Here is a 23,196-nt window from a genome sequence, read left to right on the forward strand (position 1 = left end):
TCGGTACATACTAGGAAAAAACAAGCAATCATCCTAAAGCATTTCCGCAGCAGGCAGGACATCCTCACTGAACAATCCCCAAAACACCTGAAAATTTCTGAGCCTGAGAGCTCTTGATGATCTGAGGACTCAGAAATACCTGAGTCAAGTCTGCTCGGAGAGATGAAGCGGGCAGACCCGCAGGGGTGGTGGCCAGCGACACGGGGTCCAGTGCAAGCACAGAGGCAGGATTTCCTGGGGAGGGCAGGTTGCAGCCCACTAGGTGGGGAACAGGGCAGGACAAGGGTGTGAAGGGGGAAATTTCGCTTCTGAGGAGGTTACCTGCTGCTTGTCCTCCATTGGCAGCAGAGGTACAGACGTCTGCGTTGATGGGCACCCAGGGCTGGCTCACCAAAAAGCATCTGGGCTGCTCCTGGGGATTTCAGGATGCTGGTGTTTACCTGCTCTCTGGTTTTCTGCCTGTCAGGGAGCTAAGGGACGTTCCCTGAAAACACCAGTCATGGATGGGAACATTTGAAGCCGTCTAGCCCCTCTGTTGGCGTACACGCAGGTGCCTGAGGTGAGGCGCGAGGGCTGGAACAACCTGTTGCGGAAGGAGACTCAGCAAGGATAGAGCGAAGCACAGGAGGTGCTTTTGGGGATGGGGCCACCCAGGCTGCTGAGCGCACCCACCACACCACACAGAGGTCAATAGGCATCAGCGCTCCTTGCAGGCTTAAAATGGGAGCTAGCTGGGGAGCTGTGGGCCACCCTCTGAGGGAAAAGCTTCGCCACAGGCATAGCCGGAGGCACCTCCTCGCCTCCCTGGGAGGACACCTGCCCCAGTGCCAGGAAAATAAACGCCAAGGGAAAAGCCTGAGACAAAAGATACCTGCCTCAGACTGGGCCTGGGGCTCGCAGCGACTGCTGCGGCTTTGTGTGTTCCTGCAGGAGCCTGCTGCCGCCCCAGGGAAGGGCTGCTGACCGCTCCATGCTGCACAGAAGCAACCCAGCCACCGGTCCCGAATGCCAGGCAGTGTGCACAGTACCAGCCAAGGGGGCCGCTGCTGCCCATCCCCACCCGGCTAACACATCACCTGCCAAAATGGCACCACCCCGGTGGGAGAGGCACTGTGGCCGTGGGGGTGCTGTTGCGCCACAGCCGGGCAATGCCAGGAAAGCGAAGGAGAAGCCCCGATTCAATGGCTGCTGAAGCCCACAGAAGTGGCCCTCTCCACCCAGCCGGCTTGCCCTGCGAGGCTGCCCATCGCCACTCCCAGAGCAGGGACACCGAGGGCGAGACGGCCCCGTGGGCCCTGTTACAGCTACAGACCACGGAGCAGAAACTGCAGCAACAGAGGCAAACCAGCTTGTCTTAAAGTTTTGTTTTATTTTTTACCCTTTAGATCTTCTGCTTTTACTAACCCCTTCCCTCCTTTTTTTTTTTTGATATGGTTAAATGAGGTGTCACATGAACCACCTTGAACCTCACATTTAGTAGCCTGGTACAGTGCTAAAGCCCTGCAGAAACTGAAAACACGTGGTTCCTCCCTCTAATTACATGAAGGTTTGTATGGAGATGTGCCCCCAAGTCCTTGTCCTCCAGCTGTCCAGGTGAGAGGCCTGACGGGTACAGGAACAGGTACGGCATGGCTGCCTTGCAGCCCGTGTGCCCAGCATTGCTTCTCAGTCAGGATAAAACCTACTGTATGTTTCATGGGCCAAGAGACTCCGTAATATAGTTAAGTTAAAAAATATGAACTGTCATTAATACCAGGTAGTGTATTTACCCTGGCGACCTCAAAAGAGCTCTTCCAGTCTCTTGATGTATTTCTTTTCCACAAAATCAAGAAGTGACTTTGTCAAAACATACAAAAACTTGGGGAGGAGGGAGGGGTTTGCTTTCTTCTCTTGCTGCAATTTCAGTTACTGCTTATAGCAACCAGTGAAATATTCAGTCAGAAATTATTTTATGGTTTTTAATGGCAAGCAGAAATCTATTGGGGAACAAGGGCACGATAGGAGCAAAACCAGATCCACAATAATGGTTTATCAGGAGGGGAACGGTTTATATACAGTTTAAGGGAATCTGCAGCCAGCATCCCGGACTGTTACTGCACTGTGGGGAACTCCAGTGTGCTGTGAAAGGAGATCTGCAAAGTTAAAACAGCAGGTTTTCTTGTGAACGAGCGGCCAAAGCTTTCTCCAGTGCTCCCACTGCTCCTTAGAAGTGATCTGTCCAAGCCAGATACCAATTCTCAAAGCCTTTACCAAAGTAACAAAATGTCAAGGTAGTGAGCAAGCCTGGGGTATTTTTATCCCTTCCTGTCATTTCTCAGGCTTTGGCTAAATCAGATTGTCTGCAGTGACAAAAACTTAGCTTGCTTCTGACATCTCAGAACTTTTTGCCTCCTGTGACATGAGTCATGGCTGCTCTTACAGTGATAAGAAAGAAAAATTACTCTGCCTGTTCATTGTGATCCTTTTTTTATCCTTTCAATCCTATGGGACTCTCAGGAAAGCTAATTGGATTTTCTCCTAGATTGTTTATTTGTGAAATAAAAATGCAGTTTGTGTAACACCTTATAATCACTCTTCTGTTACTGTAATGCAGTATATGGGAAAACTAAGAAATTATCCAACTTCTTACCTGTGAAGGAAGCGTAGCGAGTCCTAGAACATAGAGAAGTCACCACTTGCCTTCTTTTAGCATCTATAGCCATCTTACATAGACTCAGCGTGTGGTGTGTATGTGGGGAGCTGAACAGCCAGAAGAGGGTAGCATAAGTTAGTTAATAAACCTCATCTGTAAACCAGAGATATTTTTGAGAGAAACACCTACTTGTACTTCTGGCTGCAAGGTAGAGAAACATTAACTGAGAAACTCATCACCAAGCTCTTGACAGAATGTGGAAAGGCAGATTTACCGTCAGAACTGACAAGGATTACGCTGATAGCAGGCCACAGAGCTTTTTGCACTCTATTAGCTCCTGTTTGACTAATGCCTCTATTAATAAAAATGCACATCTGAGTCAGCACAGGCAGGGCACAGGAACAACCACAAAACCGTGGCTGAAACGCAAAGAGTGAATTTATTTTCATTACCTCGCCGACCAGGGGATCCCCAAAGCAGCACCCGGGCAGAGGCACACAAGCGGGACCGCAGGCACTGTGGAGCTCTGTCCATCCTAGAGGATCGCCAAACCTGCTGTTTGCACCTGTTTTTCAGGGATTCGCGCAGGCGTAGTTTACCACTGTGCTTTGATCTTTCCCACAGCAGGACAGGAGTCTCAAGCGTGTTCAATAGAGTGCCTCTAAGTCTAACACAGGCCTATGTTATCTGAACACAGATGTTCTGCTTGTCCAACACACAAGGCCAAACAACAATTAGTATGATATATGTGTTTTTCGACACCCCAGCTGCAAGTCACTTGAGTGTGTTTACGATCCTCCTCGCCAATCTTCCATTACTTTCCCACAACGTCCAAAGCAACTTCATTACTTTGCTTTTAGGGGATAGCAGCACAAGTCAGTAAAACTAACAGTGTTACTGAGTGCATCCTGGCACATTGTCTTGCCTGCAGCGAATCTGAAAGGCCAGATGGGGAAGTCATGAAAATGCGTAACACTGAGAGCACCTTAAGGGGATGGTTCAGGGCCGAGGTAATAGAATACATAACAGGAGCTCACTGGGTTCACCAGACAGATGCACATTTGATGGCCTGAATGAAAATGTTCTCCTTGCTGCTGCCCCTTATGTCTACCCAAAATAAAATGCTGCTCCCACAGCCTGTATGCAATAAATGGGTATTCACAAAGGGAATGTTGCCATATCTGGCAGAAGCAGAAGCACCTCTGTAGAGACACCAGCTCACAGGAGCTTTGGAGAATCCTCTTCTATACCTATGCTGAGGATTTCCTCTTTGAGGGCTATCTATCCAGCCCCTATGTAACACCCTTATAGCTCATGACTGTAAACAGAACTGAACTGCTGCTGGGCATTTCATTATACAGAGACATATCTACATGAGTTAGCTTGCAATTTTTTCTTTACCCCTACAAGAGATCAAGCGGCAGCACTCTTCTCTGAGAAGTTGATAGGGCTTGCCTGAGGAGGTATATGAGAGGACAAGGAAGATTGGGGGACGACTGTTATTATCTGCATCACACTAGTGGTTAGAAATCCCAGACAGGACCAGGCCTCCACTATGCTAGATGTTGTACACTCACACAGGATAGGAAAAGGTGTAGCCTGAAAAAGGAAGCTGAAACAGACAAAAGGTGAGAGGGGAAACAGGTACAAAGACATGAAATACCATGCCCAAGAGCATACAGCCAGTCACTGGCCAAGGAATAGAAAATTCCTGTCCTGTCAACTTGCTTCTGGCAGAGCTGCTTTAAATTGCTCAGAGGCTGTTAGGTGAAAAAGACTGTATGTGTGTTTACACCTTGGAAAGGCACTGAGGAGATAATACACCATTCATTCATATTTTATATGTACTCTATACCTGAAGCAAAATGGAAATGCAAGCTGAATCTTTTTTCTATCATTCTTTTCCCTCCACCCTTTCAAAAATAGCACATATAGAAAACATTGGAACTTTTCATTTCAAAGGCCGTCACATCAGACTATAAAGGCTAAACTAGATGCCCTTCACGCTGCTGCTACAATGCAGCCACTTTCTCAGCTTGAGCGTGTCCATTATCCCTATAGCACACAAACAGCAAACAGGAGCTGGAGAAGGGAAGGGGACAGAGAATACTGTATGCAGGTGGCATTAGGGTGTCAGACTAATTTCATCCCCTGAAGGGTTTGGTTTCAGGTATTGTGAAAACCTTCGTGTGACAGATTCAGAAAGTCTTTAAAGCAGCGCTGTCCCTTCAAATTACCAGTTGTGAACTTGCTCACAATTTCCCCTGGACTCGGCTGTTAGTTACAAAAAGGACTTTTGAAATGACATGCGAATATCCAACTGCCATGTCTGCTTCACTCAGTCCCATGTCTCTGAGCATTTTTTATGTGATGTAGAAGCAAAACTACCTATAGAGATTATTTCTGGACATCATCCTGAATGACACATAAAGGTTACAGTAATAAGCCAGTTCCCATAACATTTCCTGCCTTTGCATTATGCATTTTTGGTTTCTGTGGCACACAAGAGGTACACTATGGACAGTGATGTTTGATGAAGTTGCTTTTCTGCGTACACATCCCTGCTCTGAGCTGCCATTCTAGGGGATCGTTTGCCATTTGTGTCAGTCTTGTTTGGCTGAGCTTCCCTTGTGAGCTGCCTGTCCATTAAAAGGAGTGTGAGGATGTCCACGCAGAGTCGGCTAGTCTGGCTAGAGCGGTTTCCCCTTGCGTTTCCATGCTGCCGGACACTGTTCCCTGCAGAGGGATTTGGACTGATGATGCAGTGGGTAAGGGGACATTACCCCTTAGAAACATGCTTGAAGGGCTGCTGTTCACCTCGCTTCCTGGGTTGGCAACATTTACAGCACTGTTGCTGACTGTCCACAGGCAAGGGTAGTGGCTGGAAAAAAAGCAGCACAAATTGAACGACTTATTTCAGAGCTTTTTCCCCTGCACAAGACTTACCACAGTAAAGTCAAGTGCGTTATTTGCTAAAAGGCAGCTATCCGAATCGAGTTACTAAACTAGATCAGCCTTGCAGATCTTAAGTGAAAAACCACCAGCGCCCATCAGACCCGGTGACCTTGGAGAGAGGCATGGAGAGAAATGTACAAATACACATGAGGTTTCAAGATTTAAAGATCTTTTTCGGGAATGCTTACGAATTTTAAAGAATTGCAGCTGATTTTCCTGGCACCTAAATTAGAGAATAAATGTGTGCATTTGTTTTGGGAAAAGAAGGGGAAATAGTTGGTAATTAATTGACTCTCTAGGTCTAAAATTCCAGCCGTACCTAGAACAGTTTACTACCCTATTAACAATGTTTTAATAATAGAACATGAATTAGATTGTTACATCCCTGCATGGGACTAGGATCCTCATTTCATGCACGAGAATAGCGAGGAATATATAGAGAAAAATAATTTGGCTTTAAAACGCTCACAGACTGTAGATACCAGAGTTCTCTGTGGCTGCTCCAAGATCCTGGTTTTCAGCCATGCTGGGGAAAAACGAAGCTCCCATTGATTTCAGAGCAGGAGATAATTAGCTTGTCAGAAAGATCTGACCAGGAATCTCGAGTTGGGCACTTAGGACATGTTTCAAATCCTGGATGCTGATTAAAGCTTGGAACAAAGTGTGAATCACCAGGGCAGTCCTACAAGCCTCGCTGCTCCTAATACCAGCAGTTTTCCTGTAACCTTACCTGGGTCCAGGGCTGGCAGCTCCCTTCGTGTGTGGCACTGAGAGCAAATTAGCATGTGGAGAGGATGGCAAAGTCCAGCTGTCATGTCCTGAGAACACCTGAAGATTATTGCTGGAGCTCTCCAACAAATTAACTTTGGCGGGGGGAGGAAAAAGCAACAAACAAATCCTCAGTGACTACTGCAGAGACATTGTCTTAAGGCAACAGAACATGGGTAGGCCTGAGGAAGCAATCATCTGTCATTATCTTGAGCCCTTCACGCCCCACATTGGGCGCCAAAAAGGACTGTTGTGGTTTAACCCCATCCAGCAACTAAGCACCACACAGCTGCTTGCTTACTCCCCCCCCCCATTTATTAGGAATACGTACTATCAACCATTCTATAGCATCTTGCAGCCCATGGCACCGCTCTGCTTGAGTAGTAATTACTTCTTGTGCGATTGCCTTTGCATCTTGTAAAGTCCCGATTTCCTTTTCCAATTCTCTCATTGTATTCTGTAATGCAACAACTTCACAGTCAAGAGCTCTAAGACCAGTAACTAATAACCACCTCAATCTCCCCACTAACTTACAGGAAGAATCCGATGCCACTTTCCATGGCAATCTGCGCATAGCCTTTTCAATTGTCTGGAGGGTGACCACCGCCCTGTCATCTGTTTCAGGCCATGCTTCCAGTGGAGCCCATGTAGCCAGGAAAGTGGCCATGGGGGTCCAGTGCTCAGTACTGGGCCATCCCAGAACATGGGGAGTCACCATCGTGGCCTCCCCAGTCCCCAACTTTTTTGCCAGCCATGGCATGGCTGTTACTGGATCCTGCCGACTATGCCAAATGTGTGAGTCAGCACAGGCAGGGCACAGGAACAACCACAAAACCGTGGCTGAAATGCAAAGAGTAAGTTTATTTTCATTACCTCGCCGACCGGGGGATCCCCAAAGCAGCACCCGGGCAGAGGCACACAAGCGGGACCGCAGGCACTGTGGAGCTCTGTCCATCCTAGAGGATCGCCAAACCTGCTGTTTGCACCTGTTTTTCAGGGATTCGCACAGGCGTAGTTTACCACTGTGCTTTGATCTTTCCCACAGCAGGACAGGAATCTCAAGCGTGTTCAATAGAGTGCCTCTAAGTCTAACACAGGCCTATGTTATCTGAACACAGATGTTCTGCTTGTCCAACACACAAGGCCAAACAACAATTAGTATGATATATGTGTTTTTCGACACCCCAGCTGCAAGTCACTTGAGTGTGTTTACGATCCTCCTCGCCAATCTTCCGTTACTTTCCCACAACGTCCAAAGCAACTTCATTACTTTGCTTTTAGGGGATAGCAGCACAAGTCAGTAAAACTAACAGTGTTACTGAGTGCATCCTGGCACATTGTCTTGCCTGCAGCGAATCTGAAAGGCCAGATGGGGAAGTCATGAAAATGCGTAACACTGAGAGCACCTTAAGGGGATGGTTCAGGGCCGAGGTAATAGAATACATAACAGGAGCTCACTGGGTTCACCAGACAGATGCACATTTGATGGCCTGAATGAAAATGTTCTCCTTGCTGCTGCCCCTTATGTCTACCCAAAATAAAATGCTGCTCCCACAGCCTGTATGCAATAAATGAGTATTCACAAAGGGAATGTTGCCGTATCTGGCAGAAGCAGAAGCACCTCTGTAGAGACACCAGCTCACAGGAGCTTTGGAGAATCCTCTTCTATACCTATGCTGAGGATTTCCTCTTTGAGGGCTATCTATCCAGCCCCTATGTAACACCCTTATAGCTCATGACTGTAAACAGAACTGAACTGCTGCTGGGCATTTCATTATACAGAGACATATCTACATGAGTTAGCTTGCAATTTTTTCTTTACCCCTACAAGAGATCAAGCGGCAGCACTCTTCTCTGAGAAGTTGATAGGGCTTGCCTGAGGAGGTATATGAGAGGACAAGGAAGATTGGGGGACGACTGTTATTATCTGCATCACACTAGTGGTTAGAAATCCCAGACAGGACCAGGCCTCCACTATGCTAGATGTTGTACACTCACACAGGATAGGAAAAGGTGTAGCCTGAAAAAGGAAGCTGAAACAGACAAAAGGTGAGAGGGGAAACAGGTACAAAGACATGAAATACCATGCCCAAGAGCATACAGCCAGTCACTGGCCAAGGAATAGAAAATTCCTGTCCTGTCAACTTGCTTCTGGCAGAGCTGCTTTAAATTGCTCAGAGGCTGTTAGGTGAAAAAGACTGTATGTGTGTTTACACCTTGGAAAGGCACTGAGGAGATAATACACCATTCATTCATATTTTATATGTACTCTATACCTGAAGCAAAATGGAAATGCAAGCTGAATCTTTTTTCTATCATTCTTTTCCCTCCACCCTTTCAAAAATAGCACATATAGAAAACATTGGAACTTTTCATTTCAAAGGCCGTCACATCAGACTATAAAGGCTAAACTAGATGCCCTTCACGCTGCTGCTACAATGCAGCCACTTTCTCAGCTTGAGCGTGTCCATTATCCCTATAGCACACAAACAGCAAACAGGAGCTGGAGAAGGGAAGGGGACAGAGAATACTGTATGCAGGTGGCATTAGGGTGTCAGACTAATTTCATCCCCTGAAGGGTTTGGTTTCAGGTATTGTGAAAACCTTCGTGTGACAGATTCAGAAAGTCTTTAAAGCAGCGCTGTCCCTTCAAATTACCAGTTGTGAACTTGCTCACAATTTCCCCTGGACTCGGCTGTTAGTTACAAAAAGGACTTTTGAAATGACATGCGAATATCCAACTGCCATGTCTGCTTCACTCAGTCCCATGTCTCTGAGCATTTTTTATGTGATGTAGAAGCAAAACTACCTATAGAGATTATTTCTGGACATCATCCTGAATGACACATAAAGGTTACAGTAATAAGCCAGTTCCCATAACATTTCCTGCCTTTGCATTACGCATTTTTGGTTTCTGTGGCACACAAGAGGTACACTATGGACAGTGATGTTTGATGAAGTTGCTTTTCTGCGTACACATCCCTGCTCTGAGCTGCCATTCTAGGGGATCGTTTGCCATTTGTGTCAGTCTTGTTTGGCTGAGCTTCCCTTGTGAGCTGCCTGTCCATTAAAAGGAGTGTGAGGATGTCCACGCAGAGTCGGCTAGTCTGGCTAGAGCGGTTTCCCCTTGCGTTTCCATGCTGCCGGACACTGTTCCCTGCAGAGGGATTTGGACTGATGATGCAGTGGGTAAGGGGACATTACCCCTTAGAAACATGCTTGAAGGGCTGCTGTTCACCTCGCTTCCTGGGTTGGCAACATTTACAGCACTGTTGCTGACTGTCCACAGGCAAGGGTAGTGGCTGGAAAAAAAGCAGCACAAATTGAACGACTTATTTCAAAGCTTTTTCCCCTGCACAAGACTTACCACAGTAAAGTCAAGTGCATTATCTGCTAAAAGGCAGCTATCCGAATCGAGTTACTAAACTAGATCAGCCTTGCAGATCTTAAGTGAAAAGCCACCAGCGCCCATCAGACCCGGTGACCTTGGAGAGAGGCATGGAGAGAAATGTACAAATACACATGAGGTTTCAAGATTTAAAGATCTTTTTCGGGAATGCTTACGAATTTTAAAGAATTGCAGCTGATTTTCCTGGCACCTAAATTAGAGAATAAATGTGTGCATTTGTTTTGGGAAAAGAAGGGGAAATAGTTGGTAATTAATTGACTCTCTAGGTCTAAAATTCCAGCCGTACCTAGAACAGTTTACTACCCTATTAACAATGTTTTAATAATAGAACATGAATTAGATTGTTACATCCCTGCATGGGACTAGGATCCTCATTTCATGCACGAGAATAGCGAGGAATATATAGAGAAAAATAATTTGGCTTTAAAACGCTCACAGACTGTAGATACCAGAGTTCTCTGTGGCTGCTCCAAGATCCTGGTTTTCAGCCATGCTGGGGAAAAACGAAGCTCCCATTGATTTCAGAGCAGGAGATAATTAGCTTGTCAGAAAGATCTGACCAGGAATCTCGAGTTGGGCACTTAGGACATGTTTCAAATCCTGGATGCTGATTAAAGCTTGGAACAAAGTGTGAATCACCAGGGCAGTCCTACAAGCCTCGCTGCTCCTAATACCAGCAGTTTTCCTGTAACCTTACCTGGGTCCAGGGCTGGCAGCTCCCTTCGTGTGTGGCACTGAGAGCAAATTAGCATGTGGAGAGGATGGCAAAGTCCAGCTGTCATGTCCTGAGAACACCTGAAGATTATTGCTGGAGCTCTCCAACAAATTAACTTTGGCGGGGGGAGGAAAAAGCAACAAACAAATCCTCAGTGACTACTGCAGAGACATTGTCTTAAGGCAACAGAACATGGGTAGGCCTGAGGAAGCAATCTGATCATGAGGTTCCTAACCATAGGTAAAAGGACAAAATTCACATGTTTATTAAGAGAGTAGCAAGGTGCCATTGTAATTCCAGGTGTGATATATGAGAAGGTACAGCATGATAGACATAGGATATGCATTTTTGCAAGTCTGACTAATAGTCTTTTCATTAATTATAACTGCCATATGACTATCAATGTTTTGATTTCCTTATAACTTGAGCTTAAATATTTCCTTTAAACAGGATGCCTTGCTAAATTATAATTAGCGAGCAGATTACTTTATCCTTACTCTTGTTTCTGGCCCATTTTCTCTGATCAAAGTAGAATAAATTTCCGGAATTCTGCACCCAGATCTAGAGAGTGAAAGGGACTCAAAAGTCATTCTGGCAATACCAAAATGCCCTCATCTCAAGTCAGCTCCTACCATGTTCCTAAGGGCTGCTTTGACTTGAGAGCACAACTGTTTCATGGCGTGACATTGAAAGAAGGCTTGCAATGCTCTTTTTCTATAATGGGGAGCTGTACTTTAAGCAAGATCATTCACTCTCATTTATAATTAACAGTTACAGTGCACTCGGCTCTTTGTACCTCTTGTTTCGCTGCCTTAAACATACTCCGTGCATGCAGGGTTCAGTGCCGATTGTTACAGAGTCTCATCATGCTCTTTCCTAGCCTCAGCTCCTGCTTGTTTTAATGCTTATGCTAACCTAAAGCAAGGGTCAGTCACGCAGAGAGTGTCTGTTCCCTGGAAGCAAAGCAGCATTACAGTTGTACCTGTAGGTGAATTATTTCTCTGCATGTAGGAAGGTGGGTACGGAGCAGCCCGATGCCCTCGCAGTGCTGAATATCGCTCACAGCTGTGGGGAGCGTGTGGAGCTGGCAGAGGCAAAGGTCCAGTGTACTGATAATTAGAGCTTCCTGATGCACACATTGTATCTGGGTTGGAAATCAACCAGCCACTCACTTTGAGGGGAAAGAGAAAAGAAAACTATTATTGCACTAAAACACTGCAATACAATAAAGAAAGTAACCAGCCTTCTTGCAGAATCAGCTGTGCCTTCAGAAATACGAAGCAGATTCCAAGATACTGGTTTATGGCACAACTGACAATCAAAAAAAAAACCCCACAAAAAACAAACAACCCCCACAAAAAAACAAAACAAGACCTGAAAACAACTGACAGAAAACGTCACAAACATCAAAGAATAAATGAAAGAAAAACTGACTATCATTAAACCAAACACAACCTCTGCTCCCCCCATTTTTTTTTACCTGTTCACCAATGAAAGGTAATTATAGGTGACAAAAATATTCACAGTTACAAATACAAAAAAAGGAGGAGAAAGCCCTGAAAATGTCTTACATCATCTTGATTCTAGATTCCTTTTAACATTGAAAAACTGGATCATAAGGAAAATGATCCCTTTGCAGAAACTGTCACATTATTTCCTACTGTGAGGTTTCTTCAATCTTCTTTTTTTTTTAAAGGGTCCCTTTCTATGAACACAATTCAGGACTCGGTGAATGGCTGGTATGATCCAGTTAAGCAAGTCCCAGGTTCCCAGCACCTATCATATCACATAAAACTTCCAGCTGACATGAATAAAAACCTTACAGTGAGAATATGTCATATGTTGACCTTCAGAGACTGTTTCTGGAGCATCCTTGGGATGGTTTCTGAAAAGCAAAATACTTAGTGGTAAAACTTCTCATTGAGAAATTGCAAAAGAAAGTTAAAACCAGAACTATTCACTAAAAAAAATGGAAAAATAAGTTAAAAAGGAGGGAAATCCATCTTCTTTAACCACTTGCTAGGCAGCAGTAGACTTTTCTGCAGTCTGCCATAAAGGAAGCAGGAACTTATGTTTCATGGCATACATAAAAATGTTCCTAAGTTTGTGCCAAATCTAGGGGCTGAACCTGGAATTCTAAATCTACCTGTGGGCACCGTTCCTGCTTGCACCAACAGCCTCAGCCTGGCCTCCCGCCCAGATCAAAGCAGGGCTCTGCCTCCTGCTCAGCCAGGCAAGCTGAAGGCAGCATTCCCCCTCCGCAGCTGGAAACCCTGACGCTGAGACACAGCAGCTTCTTAAGTGGTGAGAGGAATGGAGGAATGGAAAGAAATACAGATTCTCCTGCAGGCACGTGGGACGCTTCACATGTCAGAAGACATAGCAGGTCCAAACAAAATTTATTAGCAATTATGGACTGGAATGCATCATTTGGATGCCCCACTGCATTAGCATGGATGATGCAAGTAAAACTTTGAAAGATAAACCACAATTCTTTTCTGACAGAAGCATCTCTAACGTCTTACATACTTAGTACCTACAGGTTACTTTTAATAAACATATCATACATCATCACACAGATTTAATAATAGCAGTGTAGTTACGTTACAGTTACAGTGCAATTTCACTGTAGTTATGCTTTTCGACATCTGCAGTTAACTTTTATTCTCCCTGAGCTATCAAATTGTGGGATTCGTTAGAGTGTGAGTACAACGTAGTGAACATAGGTGGTGTATAACATTACTGGGGAAGTTCACACCATCTCATTTCAGGCTTCCTGTGTAGACAGTGCTAAGTCCTAGGATCCCCAAGAGGATACTCACCCACTTCAGACCCTATTGTAATAATTATATAGAGAGTCTCCCCACTAATATCAGTGGAGTGACTCTGGATTTAAGACAGCAGAAACAAGATTAAGTTATATAATTTATCTTTCACATTGTGATGCCACAGTTTTAACCATATCAGCAGCAAAATGCTACTGGAGCAAAAAAAGATGATCTCACCTTTCTTTCGCATCCAGGAAGGCTTTGGCAAAGGGATTATACTTGATTTTGAGAGCTGTTATCTTGAGTTTACAGAAAACAAGGCATGTTAGTGAAGGCAATTTGGAATAGAAACTCGACAAAACATCTTCCAGAGTAATCTAAGTGGAACTGCCTTGGTTAGCCTAACAAAATATATCCCCACACATGATGTTTTCCAGGGCTGGTTAGGAGAGAACTTTGCTCGTTGCAGAGTGCTGTGTACTGATCAGTGCCACAGGCAGGACACCAGTCGGGGCAGCCTAATGGCATGGTCCAGTCTGGCAAATCCTGTGGGATGGTGGACCCTTTCAAGAGAGTTTAAACACTGAATTCCTACCGAGTATGAATCAAATCTGCAGCAACACTAGCTAAGGGATGTGGCACATGAGTTAACAATTGCCACAATCCAAAGCATCCCTCAATTACAGTTTTGGGGTTGGGAAGAAATTTTCCCATGGAATGTCACACTGTTCTGCAATGGTATGTGTTATAAGGAGCAGGGAGAGGTAGGGTTATCATTAGAACTATCAGTCATTGCTGGAGAAAGATATTGGACTTGACTGTAGGGTTTTTTTCCAGTAAGGGATTGGGGTGCCATGACAGATGGACCAGTCTGGAATAGCCGTGGCAGGATATTAAGCTAAACCTGGCTTAGTACTGCAGCCAGACACTAGATTAGACAATGTTCTGCTGCAGAGAGAAGACAGAGTATTAGACTGGGTGGAGCATCACACTGCGTGGGACCAGTGGGGAAACAAGAAAAGGACCAGTCTGTCCATGCTGATCTTTTAGTTAATAAACTTTTAATATATCTCATCAAAGGTGACCAAGAGCACAGTGTGGAATCCGCCTACCTCTTCATTTTGATAGGCAGTCACGGCTATGAACTGTGTCTCAGGGAAGGAGCAGTTCATCACCATCCGGTGGGGGCCTCCTACGCGAACTATGTGTACCTGGGGCTCATATTTATGCAGGGAGTTCAACATTATCTGCAGAAAACAAAACAGAGAGACAGACCCAATGCCACTCTGGTATCCCACAGCTGCTCTTTCGCTCTGGCTCTATAATAGACCAGATGTCACTGCTAAACCTCCCCAGTCAGTGATTACTGAGAGCAGAAGGGCAGGTACCTTCCTCCCTTCTGATGAACCACAGGGCTGAACAGAATGAGACTTCACTGGACTTGGATTTAAAGCCTTCGATACAGCAGCATTAGTGAATATTTGTGTTAGCAGCTATGGCCTTCAAACCATTGGGCTTCCACTGCACTAGAAGCTGTTGAAACAGTTACGGAGTGATCTGTGTCCTGCTTCTACTATCTGAAAGACTCAATCACCATCGCAGAAATCAGGGCCAGGAGGGAGCTGAGGCGGTCACCTAGCCATCTTTCTGGGCAAGATGAAGTCTATCTAAACAAGTCTTGGCAGATGTCTCTAATCTGGCATTAAAAACTGTGAATAGCATTGATTCCACAATACACCTCCCTCAGGAAGTCTATTATATTGCTTAATTCTCTCTACTGCAAGAAAAAGGTATTTCTTAAAAAAATCTGTATTTTGGAAAGTGCTATGTGCATACCTTATATATATGGAAGAACACAGCCATCAGCATAAAGCACAGCTAGGCAGCTATCACTTTGTAATAACACCACAAAAGGGGAAGCTGAAGCACAGAGTGGGGACATGGTTTACCCTAATACCGTTGTCAAGATTTCAAAAGAAAACAAGGGGAGCTTCAGTTGTTTGTTATTTAGTGACTTTTGTTTGGGCTCTGTTTCTCATATGGCTTTTCCTCCCCCACTTTCTACTTTTTTCCTCTCCACCGTATATACATATCGTGTTCCCCTGTTTTTTCCCCAGGGTCTCTTTGACCCTCCAAGTTGGTTTCCTGTAGATTTTTATCCCCATGCATACTTTTCTGAGGCCTTTGACTTTTCTGAGGTCCTGGATGCAGGACAAGAATTTGCAAATTCAGATCCCGTTCTAAGCTCCACAATAAATCTTGCGTGCTGATTCCGTTCACCATATATACATATCGTGTTCCCCTGTTTTTTCCCCAGGGTCTCTTTGACCCTCCAAGTTGGTTTCCTGTAGATTTTTATCCCCATGCATACTTTTCTGAGGCCTTTGACTTTTCTGAGGTCCTGGATGCAGGACAAGAATTTGCAAATTCAGATCCCGTTCTAAGCTCCACAATAAATCTTGCGTGCTGATTCCGTGTGTGACTTAGGAAAAGTCAGGTCATCTTTCTGTTCTCCAGTCCGTAAAAACTGAGATAATTTCCTACCTCATTAGGGTACTAGGCTTATGGAGGTATCTCACAAACCTGATGGAAATAACAGATAGAGAACGTATAATATTTACATGAAAGAAATTGATTCTGGTCTGACAAGCATCATCCAATGTAGGAGTTTTGTACAAAAACAAGCAAACAAAAGGTCTTGTGCAACATTTTACCTTTAGATGCATCATCAAAAATAAAATATGAAAAAAACCTAATTTTCCTGTTTGCATTTTTAAGGGGTTCAAAGAGAAAGTCGCTTATTTCTGGTACATGTGGTTTCTTTCCAAAGGCCAAAGCTGATTCAATAGAATATTGATAATTATCATGATGCAGAAGCAGACATAGTAATTATTTCATTTAGGCGCAGCCTTTTATTCTGCTATCTGACTCCTGCCAACATTCCACTTACACCAAAGAACATGGGGGAACACAACAAAAACCTAATACCCGTGACCATTTTTTCCCCCTTCTCTGAAGTCCTATGTAAAAATCCCCAGCACACAAGACCAACTCTGAAAAGCCCCCTGATGATTAAGTAAACCACAGCACTCTGTCTCTCTTAACATCAAGAAGTCCATTAAAATCTGAAAGCGCCAATTAAGGCCTGTTTATTCCTGTTTATATTTGGCCTCCAGAGAATAATTGGCATCTGTGGGTGAAGAGGCCTGTAAGGGCCTCTATAATTACATAAATGCACCCTTGATATTTCTTGATTGGTAGGTGCTTGCAATTGAAGCCAAGAGGTGTATGGGGAAACATCAGGCCATACCTGCCCACTCCCATTGAGCTTGTTGGTAAGTTTGACTTTGCTGAAGGAAATGGCAGCTTTCATCCAATGGGCCCCAAAGTTGGGAGAGTCTGGGTGGATGTAGACGCAGCTGTGGTTTGGTGGCTCTGGTTTCCCAGCCGGCACCCATTCTCCATTGACATACTTCCAGCGGTGGCCATCAGTCGGGGCGAAGTCCAACAGGAAGGAATACATGGCGTTTGGGTCCAAGCCTGACACGCTGATCTTCAAAACAGGGAACATCCGCCTGGCCAGGAAACAAAAAAGGGAGACACCATTGGAAACTGGTTTTGAAAGACTCTCCTCAGTATGTTTGTGACCAGATGCTCACAGATTAGGTCAATGTAAAAAACAGCCTCCCTCCCTCCATCTAGCTGAAGAAGTCTCTTAAAGGTTAATCCATTATTTTATTTTTATTTCAATCATTTGGAAAAAAACATCTTATCTCTAAAGTAGGGCACTAAGGTCTTGATCATGCCAAGAGTTGTGAACATAATGAATTGTGTACAGCGTCAGCAGAGTCCGTGGGATCTGCACACGCTAAATACATCCTTAGGTGTGGAACAAGAAGGCATGAACAGGATTGAACAGAGATGAAAATGGCTGAGAATAACTGCAGAATCCTATTATAAAGTGCACTTCTTCGGTGCTTAGATTCCCCCAACACACGCTCCCGTACTCTGTCCAGTGGCCGAGTCCCACTTTGTCTGACTCTGGATTTATCCTCCGAAATCACCCTGCAATCTCCAGCAATCAGGACATAATCCCAGCCAGGTACTCATCAGACTCCAGTTAGATTTATTGACCGTGCCACTCTATACAAAAGGGTTTTCTCCCTTCCTTTGAAGGGATGGTCATATTCTATAATCTTTGTGAGCAAAGTCAGTCACTTCCCTCTGTTGTTTCCCGTAGTTCTTGTGTTAAACCCCGACATCTCCCACTTGAGTAATGGTTTCCAGGTAGCGCTATTCTAAATGCCCTAGTAAGTCTGCTACATTTTCCTTGCCTAAAAATACTTCTTTACTTTATCAGGGTTGTGTCAGGTTAGTCTGGCATGACTTAAATTTAATAAAACGCCTTTTTATCTTGCTTTCCATTGTGTTACACGTATTTCATCACTCTTTCCTTCAAAATACATCCTGAATTCTTATTACAGGGATATATTAAAAAGTCTGTAGTTAGCTGAAATGTGTTTTCTCCCTTTCTTAAGTGCAAGTATTCACGTACTGTCCCACTACCATTACATAAAACTCCAGTTTGAGAAGTCTGGTTCAAATCCTTGCCGTCAGACCTTGCGCTTGGCAGTTCTTCCAGTAATTTGGTCCCATCCTTCCACATTCGCTGACCTCATCAACTTGATCAGGTTCTTCTGCTTTTAGTTCTACCTTAGATGCAATGTTGTCCTTTACTAAGCTCTAAACGTCTATCATCCAGCCTTCCCTCCATCTTGTGCATTTAAAACTGAAATCCTGCCTTTGCTTAGTTTCGGGAAAATGTTCCTTTTGTGCTTAAAGGTTCAATGCCACCTTTTCTCAATCCCCTTTTAATTATTATTTTTTCTTTTGTAAAGGAGATTTGCAGTGGCTCACAGCTAGACTTTCAGCAGTTTTCTGTCTATCTCAGTACTTGTGATCCATACCACACAGCTTTGAATTGGCATCTCAGTGCCTGAAAGTCTGCAGCAATAGAGTTAGTAGGGCTCCAACCGTTTCAGGAACTGGGAAGAATTTGTGGTCAGCAGAACAGAGGAGTCTCCCAACAAAGGTATCCTATTCATTAAGTTTCTTAGCTTGCCAAGGAATACACGTCGTTACTGTGGAGGATTATTATAGCTGTTACCTATGACCTCCTACATTCTTCTTACATGAGTAAGAGGCCACCCTGCTCCAGACACCTCCATACTGACCTCTCCTGGCAACTGCCGTTTTGCCATGCCACATTTTTATGCGCAGGCCAATGGATCTTCAAGCTCCTTTTCTCTACGGGTACAGAGAGACTGGTTACACCAAGCAACCACAGCAATTGCCTGAGGTCCACGGCCATGGGGCTAAGCTAAGGTAGCTCTCTAGGCTTAGTTAGGTAGCAGTGCAAGACGTCCAAAATACACAAGGGAACTGAAACTCCAGGCTCTCTCAAGGGACACCAAAAGTCTCTGCCCCTGCAGCCATACTCTCCAGTGACACTCAACTGCAGATTGTTAACAATCTCCTATGACATCCCACTCACCACCTACCTTTCTGGACACCTTTATATAGTTCTTGCTGTATACATTCAGCACCTTCTGCTGACAGGAAAAGGCAGGATTTGATAAATTTGAGATTTTTCATCTAATATAAATACTTAGTGATGTAGGGCCAATGCAACGTTGAGAAAAATATATTGAATCGTGATCTTTCTAACTAAATAGAAGCTTAGCCAAGGATTTATATGCTACATTTAATGTGTCTTTCTGGCCAGGATGCACCAGCTATCAAACTGGGATGTGATAAAAAGTGTGGATGCATTGCTCCCTGCACTCCCCAGACCCCCTACAGTCAGTCTTCAAAGTAACACACTTAGATAAATTGAAGTGGAGGGGAAAATTCATCCACATGAAAATTTAATTTCGCTCCATTTCTCAGAACTATTTGTGTTACATACAGATTGTTAATTCCTCTGCCCACAATGCAGACTTCTCTGCCTTTCTACTTGAGAGGCTTGAGTTTATCCCCAAAAGACCTATAGACTAATGCCAGAAGAGAATACAGTCATCATCAACCTCTAACCTCTTTTATCACAGAGATTATAGCACTTCCCTGCATTAACCTGCTTCCCACACAGCTAATGCCCACCTCGCTTGGACCAGCACGTCTTGACTCTACAGCACATCTTGACTGATTCTGACAATGGAAAACTTACCACCTCACTTGTTCTGCTGATTAAGTGGCTTTACTGGTAAAATCACATTTGTCTGCCTTTTAGCATGGCAAACGATGATTTCTCCAAATTTGTTTGAGTCAGAATGTTTGTTTCAATGATCAGGTAGGTACACACGTGACCTCCATTACTGCAATAGCTGAGCACTTCAGCCTCTTCAATTTATTTAGAGCAGATCTGCTACAATTACTCCGCAGTACAGAACTTGAGTGGGAAAATGTTTGATACCAAACTTGAACGTGTAGTAACCGGTAAAGTTACTTTAGCATTTAAGCCTGGAAAGGGCTTCTTTTCCCCCACTCACATTTGCCTGCATTGATCCACTGTGGATTCTCCCCATATGCAGAGGGGAACAGTGGCAATAACATGGATTGCAAAGTCTCAGGATACTGCATGGCTGATATGGTATAAACACTGAGAGAGAAAACCTGCTCAATCAGAAAACAAAGCGTTTGATATTGAAATGCCAATTGAATACAATAAATCTGAGTAAAACAGGAGACTGATTCCCACCGTATCAGCTGCACTCATTGGGATGTATTTTGTGATATAGCATGCAGTTTAATTTCACTGATGTCTATCCTGTTCAGAATATATCTATCTTCCCTGTGTACCTAGGCATATTGCTATGGCAGGTGATTATTATCATGAAGTACGATACAGCAACGGAGACATATCTATGTATTAACACTGCAGTTGGTTCATCTAAGTATGACATTTTGGGACCCTCGGTACTAATTAGAGATGACTCACTCACAGCAGATAGAATTGTGCATGCTAGAATTTGACACTTGAGGATCACTAATCAATCAGCCTTTCATTCTCTGGGATGCTCCTGTATCAGGTTTCGGTTTAATTTCTGAATTTTGCTAACAATGTGTCCGCACAAACTGTCTTAGTTTTCACACGCAGAAATTCAGACTGGCTCTTCTCGTTAATCGTAGAACACAGTTTTCAAAAGCGTTCATATACCCTTCAGCAAGAATGACTGAGTTAGTTCTACTGATTTAAGCAGCAGCAGAATTAGATCAATATTTTTTCTATTGAGAATCCCTCTGGAGGCAATCACTGAAGAATCTTGAACCTGAAACAAACTCAGCACTCATAGGAAACTGTCTCAAGTTTGTCTCCTTTTGAATAGCAAGGAGTTGTTCAGAGAGCTTTGCTGCAGGCCACTGTCTGTATTTCCTTTTTTTTGGTGCGCTGACGTGTTTGTTATGGAAGATACTTTCAGAAATGCAAGACATCCTTTTTCATAGTCGCTGATGCTACAGTAACTTTGTTAAAAGGATTTATGCAGATGACGGTGTGACATACTTTTATAATTTTTTATTTTGAGATTGCTGTAGTTTGATCATAAAGAACCTATTCCTGCCCCCACTGATGTTACTAGAGCTGTCACTGGCTTTAGGAAAAATGGGATCAAGCTGATAAGGAGTGAATAAGTTAGAATAAAGAAAAATAAAGCAGCTTACACAATGAAATAAAAAGTAACCAAGCATATTCAAATGACGAAAGATTCCCTTATCATCATCATCAAAAGATTTTATCTATGCACTCACCTAGACATTTTAGAGAGAACTAGTATCGCCACGCAATCATGATTTACATTAGCTGAGGGGAAAGAAACTGAAAAAACCCAGTTGGTAAGGTGCGATTCTTTGTACCAATTTAATTAACTCAAGGCAAAGCTATCTTACCTCATTTTTGGTCACTTACGCTGCTAAGGGGCCAGGTTAAGCTACCGTACACTAAGTGAAAGTCCACTCAGAAGTTTGCTGTAGCCTAACAGCAATTTTTAAAGCAATTTAAATGAAGCAAAAGCAGCTTCTCAGTGTAGAGAGAACCTTAGCAGAAGATTTCTATCCCTACAGGTTATTAGGAGGAATCAGAATGGCAATAGGCAGTGTTACACCAAGAGCTGATATTTTGGGAAGGTAGCTGTTCTCTCAACAGAATAACCTTGCTGAGCCAACAGACTAGATTTTTCCTTTTAACTGCTTTCACCTATGTCCCTTGTCAAGCTACAGCCGACAGTAATATCGTCCACAAATTCTGCTAAATAGAAGTCTGCAAAATTAATAGAAGTCACACCACAGGAGTAAATCTTTCTCTCCATCTCTTAATTCCTCTCTCCTATGCGGATCTCCTGAGAGGTCTTGCAAAAGAAACGTGTGCATATTGGGGGGGGGGTGGTGGCAGAGGGGTGGCAAGGGTACATTAAATAAAAACCTTAGTACTACTGTAATGGCGAACCTTATTCTAGTAGCTGCCTGTCTGTTATGGGCTGGACTCTGCTGTCAGCCCAGTTCTGAGCAGAACCTCTGTGGAGAGCCTCCTTCAAGCCAGTGTCTGATTCGGAATTAGTATCCTTCTCGCCAGGTTTTGCACTCTTTTCCTGTGCCTTTCTGTGTTCCCCAAATGCAAAAGAAAGTGTGCATATTGGGGGGGGGTGGTGGCAGAGGGGTGGCAAGGGTACATTAAATAAAAACCTTAGTACTACTGTAATGGCGAACCTTATTCTAGTAGCTGCCTGTCTGTTATGGGCTGGACTCTGCTGTCAGCCCAGTTCTGAGCAGAACCTCTGTGGAGAGCCTCCTTCAAGCCAGTGTCTGATTCGGAATTAGTATCCTTCTCGCCAGGTTTTGCACTCTTTTCCTGTGCCTTTCTGTGTTCCCCAAATAGTAAGATATGTGATCCATTTACGTCACAATATTTTGTCTTTCTAAAACTGCGTGTGTTAACCAATATTCCCCACTTGTTTCTAAGGGCACCAGCAACAACTACGGAGCAATACCGCTGTGGGACCACGCAATCCGGACTGCACATACATGCCACACAGGGCATAGTTTTATTGTACCCCATTCTAGTACAGACTGCTTGTACAAGTTATTAATACCCAAGGCCACAGGGACAGGAACTGCAGCTGGGGATAACACCAATCTGATTCTGTACAGTAATTTGAGGTCTACAGGTGAGGACTTGCTAATAAAGGCTGATGATTATTAGTACAAGAAATCATTCAAAAGGTTGAGAGGTACCATCTATTGCTTTGCAAAAGTTCCCTTTTTGTGCAACCTTAAGTCAGTCAATATATTTCTCCAGCATGTTTCACAAGCAGGAATAAAGGGTGGCAGGAATGGTTTAGCAGTGACCAAAAAGGAGCAGGGACACCCCATTCTGTTCATATGCTGGTTTTAGGGGACTGCGAGGCTGCAGGGATAAAACTGTTATGTGCTCATTGCAGTTCTTTCGAGTCTGCACACACAACTTATTATTATACCACTTAACCCCCTGGCTGTCATCTACACTTAGCCCACAGTGCTGAACAGATCACTCACCTGCCGTTCTTGGTCACGATCATCTCATTAGTGACTTCCCTGAATCTCTGCCAGAGCGTCGCATCCTCTAAGACAACCTGGAGCTGTTTCTCAGTGGGGTCGCCTTTGTCTCTCCCAGCCTGGAGTTCGCTCTCCACTACGCTGAGTAGCCTGGAGACGGTGCAGTCGCTGGGTTTTTTGCAGCCCAGGTCTGCCATGACGACTTTACTGCCGGAAACTTCAGGTAGCTGTTAAAAGACAAAAATAATGAGCTAAATCAAAAAACAAGTCAGTTCATTGGGCACCGTCTGACAAATGTGCTCTCCTCACTCTTTTGCCACCGACTAGCTCTTTCCTCTGGAAGTCCCAATGGGCAGTGACACCA

The 23,196-nt window shown here is 44.2% G+C and overlaps 1 protein-coding gene across 1 annotated transcript; it reads right to left on the reverse strand.

The window, feature by feature from the left end:
- Positions 1–4,930: 4,930 nt before the first annotated feature.
- Positions 4,931–23,196, reverse strand: TBX19 (T-box 19). Its single transcript, XM_009289693.1, has 8 exons — positions 22,833–23,196; positions 16,558–16,822; positions 14,360–14,494; positions 13,485–13,546; positions 12,303–12,364; positions 11,462–11,563; positions 10,462–10,594; positions 4,931–5,513 (listed from the first exon to the last, which is right to left on the reverse strand). The coding sequence occupies exons 1-8, from the start codon at positions 23,027–23,029 to the stop codon at positions 5,279–5,281; spliced, it is 1,191 nt and encodes a 396-aa protein (XP_009287968.1). The 5' UTR covers positions 23,030–23,196; the 3' UTR covers positions 4,931–5,278.

Source organism: Aptenodytes forsteri, unplaced genomic scaffold (genome assembly GCF_000699145.1).
Source record: "Aptenodytes forsteri isolate BGI_AS27 unplaced genomic scaffold, ASM69914v1 Scaffold61, whole genome shotgun sequence".
NCBI classification, from domain to species: Eukaryota; Metazoa; Chordata; class Aves; order Sphenisciformes; family Spheniscidae; genus Aptenodytes; species Aptenodytes forsteri.

Excerpts from the sequence above, each read along its gene's own strand:
- TBX19 (XM_009289693.1), bottom strand. The coding sequence starts at position 23,029 with ATGGCAGACCTGGGCTGCAAAAAACCCAGCGACTGCACCGTCTCCAGG. Across the intron at positions 16,823-22,832 it reads ATCGTGACCAAGAACGGCAG|GCGGATGTTCCCTGTTTTGA; the intron begins GTGAGTGATCTG and ends TTTCCTGGCCAG. Across the intron at positions 5,514-10,461 it reads GCTGCCAGCCCTGGACCCAG|CCACTACCCTTGCCTGTGGA; the intron begins GTAAGGTTACAG and ends CTTTTTTTCCAG.